We start from the raw sequence: 16,662 nt of genomic DNA on the forward strand, positions 1-16,662 counted from the left end.
ACACAAGCACGTGTCAAAATCGATATAATGTATTGTCCATACAGACGCCCAGTTATCACTGTTTATTATTGGATTTTTTTGTATAAAACACGCAGTTAACTTAATTGAGCGCTAATAATACACATAAATGTTTTTAGGCAAATAAAATTCCAAAATATGGTACGTTTTCTGCCTTTGCTTGTCACGTGGTAGGCCTATGTTGAAGTTGCGATTATACCTTCAAATAAGTTTCAAATGAATTCCAAGAAGACAAATGGCCGAGTGGTCTAAGGCGCTGGGTTCATAGTGTATCCAAAGCAGTCCGCCGCCGCCGTGAGTTCGAACCCCGCCTCCGCCAAACTTTAATGAAGTAAAATTAAAATTGAAATTTTACTTTAAAAAAATTTCATATTGGGGAAATGTGACTGGCAGAATTTATGTATGGCGTGGAGTGGTGTGACTTCATACGGGCAATGTCGGGGATTATACGTCACAGTCGATGGGGAGAGATGAGGTCCGACCAGGTCCGACCGAGTCTCCTACACAGGTTACGCTCCCTGTGGAGGGGCGGAACCAAACTGGCTGATGTGGAGACTAAGCCAGTTTGCGTCGGTCTGGTACTCGATACTCGTCTTTGACCATGCGCAGCTCTGGCTGGTCAGGAAGATATTTAATATCCCGAATTTATAATATGCCTACCAGTTCCACCTATAACCGATTTGCTAGAGAATATTTGTTACCATGTTTAATAAATTCGTATTAATCGTATAATAAAATGTGGCCAAATGTATATTTGTGTACATAGTGTGTGGATCCACTCTTCTACGGACTTGGCTACTAATCATGTCGGGAAGGATATGGCGGTATGCTGACCTGGGTCAATATGTTCTGGGCAGATGAGGTCCAACCAATTGCCTACGACCTTGTGTGCGATCATGTGTGACAGGCAATTCCCGATATAATAGAGATTACCTGACTAAACCAACGGACTGCAGCATCTATTCATCTATTGTGCCGATTTAAGCGTTGACATCAGAGAGTAGATATTCTAGAGAGGTCACTCTATTCAAGTGTTTTCTTTTCCAACGCAAAAAGATCACGAATTTGGGTGATCTGCGAGTGAAGAGTGTCCGCACTATTGATTGATTCTGTTATGAATAATTTATTAGGGTTTTCAATGCAATCGCCTCGACCATGAGTGCATACTAGTATTATGAAGTAAACGCAGCCAAATGAAAAAGTCGCCACTCGTTCCATCCCCATTTAATCAGAGTCTGATGAGTTTATGGCAAAATAATTTATATAATAATTTTCTATACACTTTCCTTCGAAGGTTGATACCAAATTTGATATCAAAAGTTCAATCATCGTGAGCATATGAACCGTTGTTTGGAAATTCTTGCAATTTCTGTCCCCGACATTGCCCTTATGAACACTCATCCTCCTGACTCCAAATAGAGCTCTTCATACACAAATGAACAAACACAATGGAGGGTAGTCTCCTCCGCGGCCAGTTTTATTCTGAGGGAGAGGAACAAAATTGGCTGTGATGGAAAATAAATGGACGGGTCATTCTGCCATGCAAATGGGATAGTGTCAATGGCCTGGTTGACATATCGGAAATTGTTGGCAATCAATATTCATGAGAGTGTACATGATTCAACGTCCAGTCAGAGAGAAAATATTCTTGAGAGGGCACTCTATTCACGCGGTTTCTTTTCCAACGCATAAAGATCACGAATTTTGGTGGTTTGCAAATGAAAAGTGTCCGCACTATCGATTGATTACGTAACTGTTATGAATAATTTATTAGGTTTTTCAATGCAATCGTCTCGACCCATTATTATCTGTATTATCAAAGTACTTGGAATAGCAATACGGTGAGTTCACTGAACTACGCCCTAATACTGATGGAGTTTTAATGGCGTTAATCCTCTCCATATACAGATGAAAAAATACAATAGATGAAGGTCAACACGTATGACCTCCTATGTGACATGTTATATGCGATGTACAAGAACCTGAATATCATAAAGATCAGGATTCGTTTGTGCATATGAACATGATATGAACTGCACATTTACGTTGCTAAATATTACTCATTCTATATAATGACAAATATTGGTATTATGACAATACGGTATATACATTGTATATAAAACGACTAATAGATCCTACTATCATGGCGTCAGGTCAATGTTCATCATATCCCGTATGTTTCTTAAAATTCATCCATATTTGACAGTACGACAGCAACTTAGCTCACTTCCGGTAATTTTTACCGGCGTGACCTTTGCTGTTACGTAACGTAATGTTGAAAATCAGGTGGCAAATACAGTTTTTCAGAAAACATCAAAAAAATGGAACACACGAGTGGTTTCTCCCTTCATATCCATATTGAGCCCATAGATAAGATATGAAACATGAGTATAAGGCAAACAGTAACGTGTAAAAGTCCAATTATTGTGGAGAAAATGAATGTTTATTGTGCGCGAAGTAGCCTAAAAATTTAAAAAAATGCATGTCACGATCACCAAAATGGTTATATCTGCAACTATGAGCCAACGCCGGTCGTATGCCTTTCTGTAATGATATATATTAGCTAACTTGAGCTTGTATTAAATTTTCAGCGAAAATGATTGGTGGAACAATCGAGTCGTAGGTTGGAAAGTTGCTTTCAAAACGGCTTCCCCTCGCAATCGTGCGTGACCATAAGTGACCAGTGTCAGCAGGAAAATTAACAGCCGGCCTTGTCCATATAATCGATTAATAATTGTCAGGATCGTCCAGTTGACTACAGTGATATTTATTTATTCATACAAAATACTGTCCTGTCATACAAAATATCGAAGTCAATATAAAACGTAATTTCAAGCCATTTGACTGAACTTACAAACAGTTTATAAAAGATTATTGTTGAACGAGACACTGAATTAGAAATAACATTGCAAAAGGTACGAGAATAAGTTAGCAGGTTGTGATGGTCTAGTGGCTAAGTCCGTGCCTGAAGTGCGTGAGGTTGGAAGTTCGAACCCTACTATAGCGGGTTTTTTTTGAAAATATTTATGATATTAGTAAACAACTTTCAGGAAGGGTTTCTGATCATTTGAAGCAGAAATAATGAGGTAAAATGAAAGAAAGCATTTTTTTTATCTTGACCGCTTGTGGTATTCTGTTGAAGATAATTAAAGTTGCTCTAGACAACGAAACGCTGATTCCAATTATGTGTATGTCGGCATGGTGTAAGAACGGTGTAAAAATTACAAATAATATTATGCCAAAATATCAGGTTTGAAATTCGTAAATTATGGCTGATTTTTTAATATTTTTTAATATGTAGGCCTACGCATAAAGAAAAACATTGCAAACGTGTTGCATAGAAATATTTTTAATTGATCATAATACTGACGGGCCTACACCATAGGCCTAACAGAACAAGAGAAAAAAAAAATCGAATTGCTGTAGGATTCGAACCTTCAACCTCTCGCACTTCAAACCACGGCGTCAACCACTAGACCATCACAACCTGCTGATACATACTCGTATCTTTTGCAATCTTATTTCTCATTCAGGGACTCGATCAACAATAATATTTTTAAAACTGCTTTTAAGTTCAGTCAAATGAGGTGATATTACTTTTTATATTGACTTCAATATTTTGTAAGTCAATGCAGTATTTTACTTGAATAAAGAAATATCACTTGAGTCAACTGGACGATTCTGACGATTATTATTCGATATAATGACAAGGCCGGCTGCTATTTTGCTAGTGACACTTGTCACTAACGGGACACGCACGATTGAGACACGGGCCGTTTTGAGAGTAACTTTCCAACCTACGACTCGATTGTTCCACCAATCATTTTCGCTGAAAATTTAATACAAGCTCAAGTTAGTTAATATCTATCATTACAGAAAAGCATACGACCGGCGTTTGCTCATAGTTGTAGATATAACCATTTTGGTGATCGTGACATGCAATTTTCTCATTTTCCCGGCCACTTTGGACATGTTCAAGCTTCTTTATTTTCAATATTATTCAACTTTTACTTGTTTTTTGTTCTTTGCACAAATGTTTGGTATCTTATCCGTGATCATGGTACACAATTTAAGCAAAAAACGACCCGTGTCTCCCATTTCTGGAGCTATTTCGCTAAAACATGTTTGCCGGCCAAATTTTCAACATTTAGTTACGTAACCCGTGTTCACCAACCCGTAAAATTTTTCTATCGAACAAAAGAGGTCACGAAGTTGCCGTCGTACTGTTGAGACAAATTGCTGTGCCCATTTTATAGGTGCACAGGTAGATCCGTGTTTTTTTTTAATTTTCATTTCCTTGTAATGAAAGGCTGCACGGGGGCCACAAGGGTGATACTAAATTTAATGCTATATTTTCAAAACGAATACGTGTTCCCGGTTGGCTCTATAGCGATTTCACAGAAAAGGTATTTCTAGTGCAATGCAGCGTCGGACTCTAGCGGAGAGCGTAGCCTAAGTCATTACCAAGGGGGTGACACTAAATTCACGGTTGTTCTATTAGCAACGCAAAATCTATGAAAAATTCAGCTGGTTTACTAGCTAGAAAGTGAGGCCAGTTATCGATCCGTTATAGCTCGTTATGAATAATTATGTTCGACCCCTTGGATCATGTTAATTGAGTTTGGCAAATAACAACGTTGTTAGTTTTGCGAACTTTGCCTGTTCAATGAGAGTATAGCACGCCCCCAATACATCTGGGCACAAACCAGGCGAAAACGATCCAGTTTAATGAAATGGCGGACGGGTATTCCCATCAGGCACCAGTGATATGTTTTTTCAAAGAAAGTCTACTAATTTTATATGAAATGACATTTTGCAGTAGCAAAGTCAAAATTAGGACTTGCTGTCAATAATATGAAGGAAATATGTGACAGAGGCAAGGTGGGAAATACAAGTAGTATTTAAGTTATAATAACCTTTGATACCCGACCTGACCTTCCATCATGGCGCCATGATTCGTTTTATGTATTTCTATTATGCTCTCAAGTAAAATAAAATACCAATCTGCGCTGAGCAGACAATGTTACTTAGCTCCCAGCATGAATTATTGATTTTATACGGAGGTAAAGAAATGCACAGTGTATGTGCATGATGTGCAACATACTCAAATATTTACGGTAAATCTGAATAGTGGTCACATGGTGACATGTGTTCGGGAAAACACGTGGCAACATTTTAAGATTTCAGACTTGTTTACTAGTTAATTGCCATTTGTACTCTTTATTATTTATCTTTGTTAATTAACATATATTTTAAATGCTGATAAATCGTGGTTGGCTGCCCATGATATCTGTTAAATTCAATGTTTTATGAATATAATTCTACCACGCAGAGGGGTCACGCAGCAGAATTTCACATCACCTGACTTAGCTAGATTTCGAAGCTCTGCTCTTCAAATTCATGTAACTTTCAAAGTTTATACATTTAATAGGCCTATATTTAATAAGATACTAATTTTTTGTTATAACCAACTGGGACACGAAATATAGGACTAGCTTATTACCTATACAGAAAGGTGATTATCAGCCTTCACTCAGCAAATTGACATGCCCGGCATATGCAGCCATTCTCCGTCTGGATAACATGACTGTCGCCCAATACGTCTGGGCGCAAATTTAAATAACAATACGCTATTTACATATCAATGTGGCCTCATGCTAATTAAAGCTGCCCCATCCAGGAGTTCATCTATGTCATTACGGACTCCAAGAAGGGCTCTCCATACACAAATGAACAAACACAAAGGAGGGTAGTCTCCTCCGTGACCAGATAGATTTCGATGGAGCGGAACCAAATTGGCTGCAGAGGAGACGGGTCATTTTGTTATGCAAATGAGTTGAGTGTCGATATGTCATAGCATAGATGAACTCCTGGATGGGGCAGCTTTAATTAGCATGAGGCCGCATTGATATGTAAATAGCGTATTGTTATTTAAATTTGTGCCCAGACTTATTGAGGGCGACAGTCATGTTATCCAGACGGAGAATGGCTGCATATGCCGGGCATGTCAATTTGCTGAGTGAAGGCTGATAATCACCTTTCTGTCATAGGTAATAAGCTAGTATATTTCGTGTACCAGTTGGTTATAACAAAAAATTAGTATCATATTAAATATATTAAATGTATAAACTTTGAAATTTACATGAATTTGAAGAGCAGAGCTTCGAAATCTAGCTAAGTCAGGTGATGTGAAATTCTGCTGGGTGGCCCCCTCTGCATGGTAGAATTATATTCATAAAACATTGAATTTAACAGATATCATGGACAGCCAACCACGATTTATCAGCATTTAAAATATATGTTAATTAACAAAGATAAATAATAAAGAGTACAAATGGCAATTAACTAGTAAACAAGCCTGAAATCTTAAAATGTTGCCACGTGATTTTGAACACATGATACTGTCAACATGTGACCACTATTCAAATTTACCGTAAATATATAAAGTATTGTTGCACGGCTTGCACATACACTGTGCATTTCTTTACCTCCGTATAAAATCAATAATTCATGCTGGGAGCCAAGTAACATTCTGCCTGCTTAGTGCAGATTAGTATTTTATTTTACTTGAGAGCATAATAGAAATACTTGAGAGCAGAATAGAAAGACATAAGACGAATAAGAAGTCCTTGAAAAGGAATAGGGCGGGCAAATGAAAATTGTCAAGAGAAATGAAAGAATGAGTAAGTCTTCACAATTAAAATAGGAAAATATGACACAACATCGATTTCCAATGGGGAATAACACAAAACGTATAAACAAAGTTAAAAGAGTTTTTAACTTTATACGTTTATACGTTTGTTATTCCCCCATTGGAGGTTGTGTCATATTTTCCCTGATTTTAATCTTATCTATTGCTTATCCTTTATTGCTGGTCAGTTGGAACAGATTTTCCCTGTTTTTATATTAACCCTTCACATCATGACAGAAGACGTTTTATGTTAACATTTTATATAAAACATTGTTATAAAACTTTTGAAGATAATAGTTATTTAAAACATTTTCCTAATCATACCTAGAGTTTTTTTTATCATCAGATAGAAAGACTTCTGCTCATCTTCTCTGGTGAGACAACAGAGCTGGGGTATCTTTCCATATCAAAGTTTAAAAATCTGTCATATCAATTTCCTCAATATGTTGTTTTGATACAACTTACGAGGGGAAAACTTTGATTTTACAATATTTCGATATTATTTTTAACTTTGTAACTTTATTATGATTAACATAACTGTATTTCAAAGCGTCAAACTATATCATTATTTCGTCCCAACAAAAATAATCCAGGGAATAAAATATTCATTCATATGTTTATTTATTTTATTCAACCTGGACCATTTCTACTGGTGCACATGCATTCTAATAATTTGTCTATAATAGCCTACCTTATACAAGCATCATCAACCACAATTTCTCACAAGATTTGAAAAGTAAATAGCCTATGTACACACTGAACACAATGTACATACAAGCTGACTTAAAAGTCCATACAGAAGCTGTCTGTATAAAATGATATATATGACCTTCACGATGCTGTTAATTTAGCCCAAAGATTAGGAAAACTAGCAAAACTGGTGAACTGGTACTGTTCAAATAAAAACATCTGCAAATCTTGCTGCAATTTCCAAATAGTATTTCTATTACTTAAATAATTATTTTTGTTATTTCTTTTAATACAAACACATTACTGCCTATGACGACTTTATCGTATTACTTACATATCAAAAGCAAGTAATAATTAAAAAACTTGCCGTAAACTATCACCTCTGTGGGTGTTTGGGATATAACCGGCACGAATATTTTCTCAACACTGCGGCATGTGAAAAAGAAGGTCAATAGTCAGAGAATACAGGGCGGGTGCGGCACGCCGCACCCGCCCAAAAAGGCGCCATGATGGAAGGTCAGGTCGGATAGCTGTCTTTGGAGCGGTACATCCAAACATAACATCCAAATGTTGGAAGGAGTCCAAAGACGAGCTACCAAATTCATTTTACATTATCCTGATCAGGATTATAAGGAGAGGCTTACCAATTTGGACTTACTTCCCTTACTCTCAGGAGAGACAAAAGTGATCTCTTGTTTTTTACAGATGTAGGGAGGGTCACTATGATATTAATGTCAATAATTATGTTAAATTCAGCCAAGGGAATGGGAAGGACCATCCCACCACTAGATTATCTTCCGATCCATTTAAACTCAAAATTCAACGTTGCAAAACCGAAGCGCACATGACTTTTTATTTTAATCGCATTGTGCATCTTTGGAATCAGCTGCCTTTGTCTACAAGGACAGCCGGTTCCTTTTCTTCCTTCAAATCCGGGGTGGTTGAATTTTTGAATTCTCATTTTACTCAAAATTTTTGTTCTTTGAAAACATGCTCTTGGAGCTCTTACTGCAGATGCTCGAATTGCAGGCTTATTTAATTTGGGATGGGGCTGTGATGGGTTTTTTTCCCCAATAATTTGTTTTCAAAAATCGAAAGGTGGGATGGTCCTAGAGGTGATTTTGCACCTGTTTGTCCCATTCTTTTCGCTGGCATTTTATTCTTTACTTTGTCTTGATTATTAGTATGTGCAATATTTATATAATATATTTATCTTTGTAATTGTATATGAGCCAGTGATGAAGCATAATAAATAAATAAAATAAATAAATAAAATAACAAAGGTTATTATAACTTAAATACTACTTGTATTTCACACCTGGCCTCTGTCACATATTTCCTTCATATTATTGACAGCAAGTCCTAATTTTGACTTTGCTATTGCAAAATGTCATTTCATATCAAATTAGTAGACTTTCTTTGAAAAACATATCACTGGTGCCTGATGGGAATACCCGTCCGCCATTTCATTAAACTGGATCGTTTTCGCCTGGTTTGTGCCCAGATGTATTGGGGCGCGCTATACTCTCATTGAACAGGCAAAGTTCGCAAAACTAACAACGTTGTTATTTGCCAATATCAATTAACATGATCCAAGGGGTCGAACATGAATTATCATAACGGATCGATAACTGGCCTCACTTTCTAGCTAGTAAACCAGCTGAATTTGTCATAGGTTTTGCGTTGCTAATAGAACAACCGTGAATTTAGTGTCACCCCCTTGGTCATAGCCCTGGTCCAGTTTTCGAAATTGGGTGACTTGTGTTTGCCAGCTCACGCCTTTTACATCCCTTGATAAAGTTTTTCGGCCGGTTTTGAGATGCTCGCCATCTAGCGATGAACCTGCTCCATGGATGAACTTTGTTAGCACTATGGACCACAATGGCCTCACCCCAATGGCATAGTTCAATAACCTTAATTAAACAATCATAATATAGTGCAAATGTTGACCTCAAGTTGCAGAGTATGAGTTTGTGTACCCACATTTTCTAAGGTCATTCAATGAATGTGCAAATGTATTGGGGTTAAAGAACTGTGCCCTGATAGATGTGCATGTTGTGGATCCTATAGACGAATCTCACGAGCCAAGTCATGGTCAGGATTTGGTCGGCCATTACTGGGTCCCCGCTGCGCCAAACTGGTGTTTTGACCGCCCAATTGTGTGAATAAAAGCCACCTAACGCCTAGAGAAGATGCAAGGACGAAGAGGGTTAAGTAATATATACAATAGAGATAATTCCGCAGGTAATCCCGTCGCTTCTATCCATACATATTCCTTTTGTTCGCAAGTACTAGACCGAAGGAAATTCTATTGTGTTGTAAACTTTCAACATTCTTTTGTCTACGTGTGTTTTCGCCGCAGATGTAAAACGGGTGATGGAATGCAGTTTAAAATTCCCACCAAGGCCGAATCATTTCACATTTTGGGTGCATTGTAACCGACGGAGACCCAGTTATGGCTGCCAGTGAGGTGTAGGAATGCGTGAAATGAGATTCGTCTATATAGTGAAATCTCAAATGGGATTGTGATTTTCTCAACTTTTCTGAACCTCTTGTCCCGTGACTTCAGGATATCATATTGCCTTTGAGGCCAAAAAAAGTTTGTTTCCTGTAGCACGCGCATTTCGTTTTTGACGGCTTTTTTGCGCATTTAGATTTTTTTTTTCACTCTTGAAAGTGAAAAACTACTGGAGAAAACATCACACATTTTTTAAATACTTTTTTAATCTGCAGGTTGAAAGGGGATCATAAATATTCTTGAATATGAAGAATTATGTGCGTCGGAGAGACCCACTGTAAATTTTTATTCCAATTTGCAGCAAAAAAGGTTTTTTTTCATTTGAAGACATGGATTATATAAAAAAAATAAAAATAAAAAACCGCATTTCGCATTTGACATTTTTGACTGCTACGAGGTACAGGAAACAAACATGTTTTTTTGTCCTGATCGTTAGTAGGGTAATCAACATGATCAAAAGCTACCTGCTGAAGTATTAATTAGCACTAAATTAAAACAATATTAATAACCAGTGGCGGCGCCAGGAATTTTTTCCGGGGAGGGGGAAAAGTGAATTTCAAGGGGGGTGATCAACAAATTTGACGCAAAATTACCGCAAAAATGTGTTTTTGTTGTTGTAATTTTGGGTTTTTACTGGGGGAAGGCAACAAGGGAAAAAGTTCTGACTGGGGAATTTGCCCCTCATGCCCCCCCCGTGGCACCGCCACTATTAATAACACAAAGACGTACAATTGACTTGGTGATAGTCATAGCAAATCCAATACTAATAATAATCAATCAATCAAGAACAATGGATCAGACATGATTTAATTGTTATTTAGAAGTACTCATAGCCCAAGTTCCACCAACATGGCTACTACTACTATTAATTCAATTGTTATGCCGTTCCGGTTGATTAATTGCATAGTCTTGTTATGTGCCCCAAAAATATTCCATAATATTTAATAAAAGTTATGTATTTTGTCATCAGATAATTGTTTTCAGTTGTTTTGATATTTATTTCCATTTGTTTGTATATACATGGAATATTCTAGAAACTCAATAGAAAATGCTGGAGTCTTACATAATGGAAATTACTAGAATGATTATGATTGCCAAAGTAGTAAGTGGTGGCGCTATTACAGTAACCATGATACAGTACAGTACACAGGTGAACGATTCTGATTGGTGTGTGTTGAGGTAATGAGCTATTTTTAGAAATGATATGCCATATAGACGAATCCAACGAGCCAAGTCATGGTCAGGATTTGGTCGGCCATTTTCGGGTCTCCGCTAGCACCAACCTGATCACAAAGGATGAATATATTTTAGTAGCAAGTCAAAATTCTTTTCTTTATCAACTGTTTACGGGCCTTTGTCGCAACACATAGTGGCGTAGAGTGATTTTTCAAACTTTCCGTTTCACATAGTGGCGAATAGGTTTAGAGCTGGCTGTTGTCCTATAATAGTTTTTCCCTGTTTCCTATTAAAGATACAGTGTAATAGTTTGAACCTTAACTTCAATTTTAAATGGAATTGGGCCACTGAGAGATAACAGTGGGCGAGTATCGACTCCGTTACTAGTGGCATATCCTTCAAAAACGTTTTGCTCGGAGACATATTTTGTCATTCACGTACGCCACTATGTGTTGCGACCGACGATATGGATGGGCAACACCAATATTTAAAATCTTCCGGAGCCTGTTTTAGCATTTAAAACGTTGTTCGTAGAGTTTATCGTAGTATTGCATTGATAAGCTTGCTACATCTACTACATCTTCAGGTAGCTCATCTGGATTTGGTATTGGGGTCGGCTTACCAAATCCTGTCGATTCAAAGGTAGTTACATGACACGACTCAAAGAAAACAGTAAGTCCCTCCTTCCCTGTGAACCATTTGGTTAACCAGACCTCGGGGCCAGCGGGCCATGTTAACAAGGAATCATTGAAAGGAATGCCCAATGCATCACAGTAGGCTCTCATCATTCGTGGGGTGTCGGCTAAAAGATCATCAACATCTATAATAATTGGCTCTGGTTCCTGCTCTTTCTTAACGTATTCAACAAAATCATACATCTCCTTAAAGAAGTACCCTGGTGGCATAAATGGGGTCATCTCTTGCAGCTTACAGGTTGGACCTGGCATGTACCCCTCACATTTTCTTCAATGACGCAAACACCTTCAAAGGATGGCGAATTAAGAAGGTGTGGCGATACCCCTTGGGAAGGGCATTATAATGTCCATCAATTTCGTGTACCATATCTTTGATGAAGATTAATTTCTTTCCGGGATATTCTTCTTCAAGGCGTTCTCTGACCCATGACAGATTAATCTTGGAAGCCTCGTAGATGTTATCTCCAAGCAGCAGTTGGCTTGAATCAGCTGGTGGAGGCATTTGGTCTTTCATTTGACTCTGAAATATTGATAAAGTGGAAGAAACAAGATTAACGTACAAAATAAATTCAATAATAAGCAGTATTGAGCGGATTGTTTTATGCTGCTGCTGATGATGATGATAATGATGATGTTGTTGATGATGATGATGACGACGACGATGATGATGATGATGATGATGATGATGATGATGATGATGATGATGATGATGATGATGATGATGATGATGATGATGATGATGATGATAAAAATGTATTTCAGATAGCCTCTGTGGGTGCTGCCTGTTATTTGAAATTGGTGTGCAAAATTAAAATAACATTCCCTCTTTTTAGAAGGTGTGGCGATACCCCTTGGGAAAGGCATTATAATGTCCATCAATTTCGTGTACCATATCTTTGATGAAGATTAATTTCTTTCCGGGATATTCTTCTTCAAGGCGTTCTCTGACCCATGACAGATTAATCTTGGAAGCCTCGTAGATGTTATCTCCAAGCAGCAGTTGGCTTGAATCATCTGGTGGAGGCATTTGGTCTTTCATTTGACTCTGAAATATTGATAAAGTGGAAGAAACAAGATTAACGTACAAAATAAATTCAATAATAAGCAGTATTGAGCGGATTGTTTTATGCTGCTGCTGATGATGATAATGATGATGTTGATGATGATGATGATGATGATGATGATGATGATGATGATGATGATGATGATGATGATGATGATGATGATGATGATGATGATGATGATGATGATGATGATGATGATGATAAAAATGTATTTCAGATAGCCTCTGTGGGTGCTGCCTGTTATTTGAAATTGGTGTGCAAAATTAAAATAACATTCCCTCTTTTTAATAATATCAAATCCTGTAGATTCAGGTACCGCGGGATAGAGCATTTGTCTCTTATTTTTGTATTTCTTTTATGTTACCAGATTGGATGGTGTATAATGGATTTGTATGCAAGTCAGGTGGGCAGTGTTGACAACAGTTACATATACTGGAACGCTATAGAATTTGCGCGAGACAGGGCAAGTTGTGAGGACAGAACCCCACCTTTAGAGAGTTATTTTTACAATCAGATATGCATCTAACTCATACATGTCATAGTTTTTCACTTCTTTTATTTTATTTTTCACAATAGTACTCTATTTATTTCACTATACTATTCAGTCTACAATATACAAAGTACGGTCATACCCTTTACATACAACTCTTCTTTATAATCTTCCACCTCACTGCCTAACATCAGAAAAACACTCTCCGCTACCACCGTGAACAGAAAGGCTTCCCCCAACATGTCCAAGGATTTGGGTTTCACACGAAACAACTCCTCATGGAACTCCACAACCCCCAAGTGCTTGCTTAAAAGCAACTTGGCAATCTCATCTTTCTTCTCCTTACTCATTTCAGGGTACGTTAATGTCACAGGAGCCTGAGATCGGGGGGATTGTGTTGCCACTAATTGCGTGTTTCCAAGCGAAAGCGGTGGAGATTATGACTGCTAATGAGTTTGACACATTTTGAGGCTAGCGGAGAAAAGCATCTGGCCCGTGACATTTTGAGGCTAGCCTCAAAATGTCACGGACGCGGGTCAGACCCTTTTCTCCGCTAATTGGTCCCGATTTTTAAACTCAGAAAACTAGCTGTCAGCGCATTCCAGGACTCCTCCGTTCAAATTCTCGACGTAGCAACTCAACAAGTTCCGAATAGCTTATCGTACCTGTGTCGAACTCAATAGCAATCATAATCTCGATCCAACGTTTTCACTCGGAAACATGCAATTAGTGACAATACAGTCACCCGTTCTCAGGCTCCTGCTGTCCTCCTTACATGCTTTGAAGGGCACTAAAATTAAAACTTGTTCTTTCAGGACCGGGCACCATCAAATTCTAACGGACTCTTCTCCGACCTCTCTCTGACTCCACCAATGTTATCAGATTGGAAAGTCCGCGTTGGATATGTAAGTCAGGTAGCCAGTGTTAACACCAGTTCCATAAATTGGAACGCCGTAGAATAATTTTGTGTTAGAAGGGGAAAATTGCGGGGGACTTAATCCCACCTTTATAGTCTTTTTCACAACCAGAAGCTACGTGCCAGATATGCATCTAACTCATTTTTTTTCACTTTCAACAGTACGTACTCCATTTATTCAGTGTGCTCAACTGGCTACAGTACATAATACGGTCACGCCCTTAACATACTCTTGCCTTTATAATCCTTTTACTCTTGTCTAACGATGTGAACGGAAAACACTCTCCCCCGGGACTCTCCCCTACCGCCATGAACATAAAGGCTGAGATGCGCGCGGCATTCTCTAGTCCGACGAGTAGGACCCGATTTTTCTTAGTTACCAACTATAGGGCCTATAGGCTTACTCAGACTCTGATCGCTCAAGAAAGACAAAGCACGAATGTCCACTAACCGCCCCCGGGTAACCGCCCCGCCCGTAATTCGTCTATCTTGCGCCATGTGAGATAGTGATCATAGTCTGAGCTGAGTAACGTTTTAAAAAAGCCCTACTCGTCGGACTACTTTTTTCGGGCGGCGCGGTCACTGGACTTTCAAGATTCGTCTTTCTTTCTTGCGGCATGTGCGATAGTGATCATAGTCTGTAAGAAAGAAACAGGCGGCGGATGACATGATAGAGAGAGCCGGCAAAACTGCTCAGCCGTATGGCACATTCCATACAATCGGAACACGGCTCTGAATTTCGCAGCTGCCGTGATCACTGGTACGCGCCGTTCAATTTGCACACTGAGTGATCGGAGCCTAACCAACACTGCGAATTTCGGCGACTCTCACCCAGTAGGCTGATAATCAAATTTTACTGCATTTAATTAATTTGAAGGTTAGTTTATGGGGTTCATTATCGAACCCCAACGGTTTTAGCTTGTATTAATATTATTTATTAACATAGGCCTATATACTTGTTTGTGATATTTTAAGCGTTTTAAAATTTCAAAGGAAAAGGAAATTTACTGAATTTAGAGAATCCATTACGCTCACCACCTGAAAAGTAAGGTCCTACTTGTCGGACTAGCATTTCCCACGTCACGTAGCACGACCGATTGCGTATATATGCAAATTAGTATCGCGTCATCCAGAAATGAAAATTAAAGGCTTGAACTACATTAATACCGTTTCACAAGCAAAATATGTCAAATCATTTGCTAAAAATTTACGAGCTATTACAGTAGGCTACTTACGATCGCTGCTTTCATGTAAGACGTAATGTTGCCGTCCGTTCCAAACATTTGAGCGGCAAAATGATATGGTTCATGCCAAAATACAGAATCTTCAACAAAGGTCAAGCACTTCAAAAATGTTGTTGAAACACAACGTGGAACACCCCATAGAATTACTCGAGTTTGCTTGGTTTTTACAGCAGTCATCTTAGTTGTCAATACTACGTAAAAATATTTAAGGGGTTAATTATTAACAAGAAGAATCTTTAAAAAGTTCACTATGTTCATTTTCACATAGGCCTACATTCATGCGCGAATGTTGGGGCACTTTATGCTTTTCACGCATCCCCGTCTCCCCAATGGATTGGCAGATACAGGGCTCACAATACTAGTATGTAAGTCTCCCCAGACATTTTTGGTATAATCCAAAAACTGCTTGATCAATTCACTTAGTGTTTTTGTTTTTACCTTTTTATATCATCTTCACTGAAAAATACAGCCATTTATGAAATTTCAGGCCAAAAAACTTGCAATTTTCAACATGGTCCTCCTTTTATGCATTTCGTGCATCAATAATATATTTGTGTTTGACATCTCTTTCACTTCGTAAGTAAATAATCAAATACTTTGAATTATTTATAACTTTGATAAGCTACAAAGTTGACATTTTATCAATCAAATTGATTTCAATGGCCAAGGCCAATTTAGTAATATTGCACTGATTGTTTTCCTTCTTAATTTTGTGTGTGAAAGAGAGAACATATTTTAATAATTAGTCACAAAACTGATATTTAGCTCATTTATATTACTAATAGCGAGCCGAAAATGAGACCTTAAAATACTCCGATTTTTATGAACATAGTCTCAAATGTTTCGTCTTCTATAAACAATTAAAAACAAAGAATAGTTTGCCATAGCTAGGATGTATCGTTACCATGGTAACAAGGTGACAAAGGTCAGTGCCCATTAAATCCTATAAATAGACCTGACCTTTTTTGTGATTTTACCATGGTTACCCACGTACGGAGACATAAACAATACAAACTACTATTTTTTTTGCATGGATTTTCTATGATGAACAATTTGAGACTATTTTGGTGAAGATCGGACATTTTTCAGGTTTTGACCCTGTGGAGGTCAAATCGTGACCTTTGACCTTTTTGCTCATAACTCCAGTTCAAGGTATGTCA

General features: G+C 38.0%; 1 protein-coding gene across 1 annotated transcript; it reads right to left on the minus strand.

Annotated features, from left to right (window-relative positions):
* Positions 1-10,707: 10,707 nt before the first annotated feature.
* Positions 10,708-15,689, minus strand: LOC140164427 (uncharacterized). The gene is given in 3 exon segments (XM_072187707.1): positions 10,708-12,050; positions 12,052-12,308; positions 15,494-15,689. Coding segments are annotated over 3 exon segments (891 nt in total). The 5' UTR covers positions 15,680-15,689; the 3' UTR covers positions 10,708-11,602.
* Positions 15,690-16,662: the final 973 nt, after the last annotated feature.

This window comes from Amphiura filiformis, chromosome 11 (assembly GCF_039555335.1).
Source record: "Amphiura filiformis chromosome 11, Afil_fr2py, whole genome shotgun sequence".
Taxonomy (NCBI): domain Eukaryota; kingdom Metazoa; phylum Echinodermata; class Ophiuroidea; order Amphilepidida; family Amphiuridae; genus Amphiura; species Amphiura filiformis.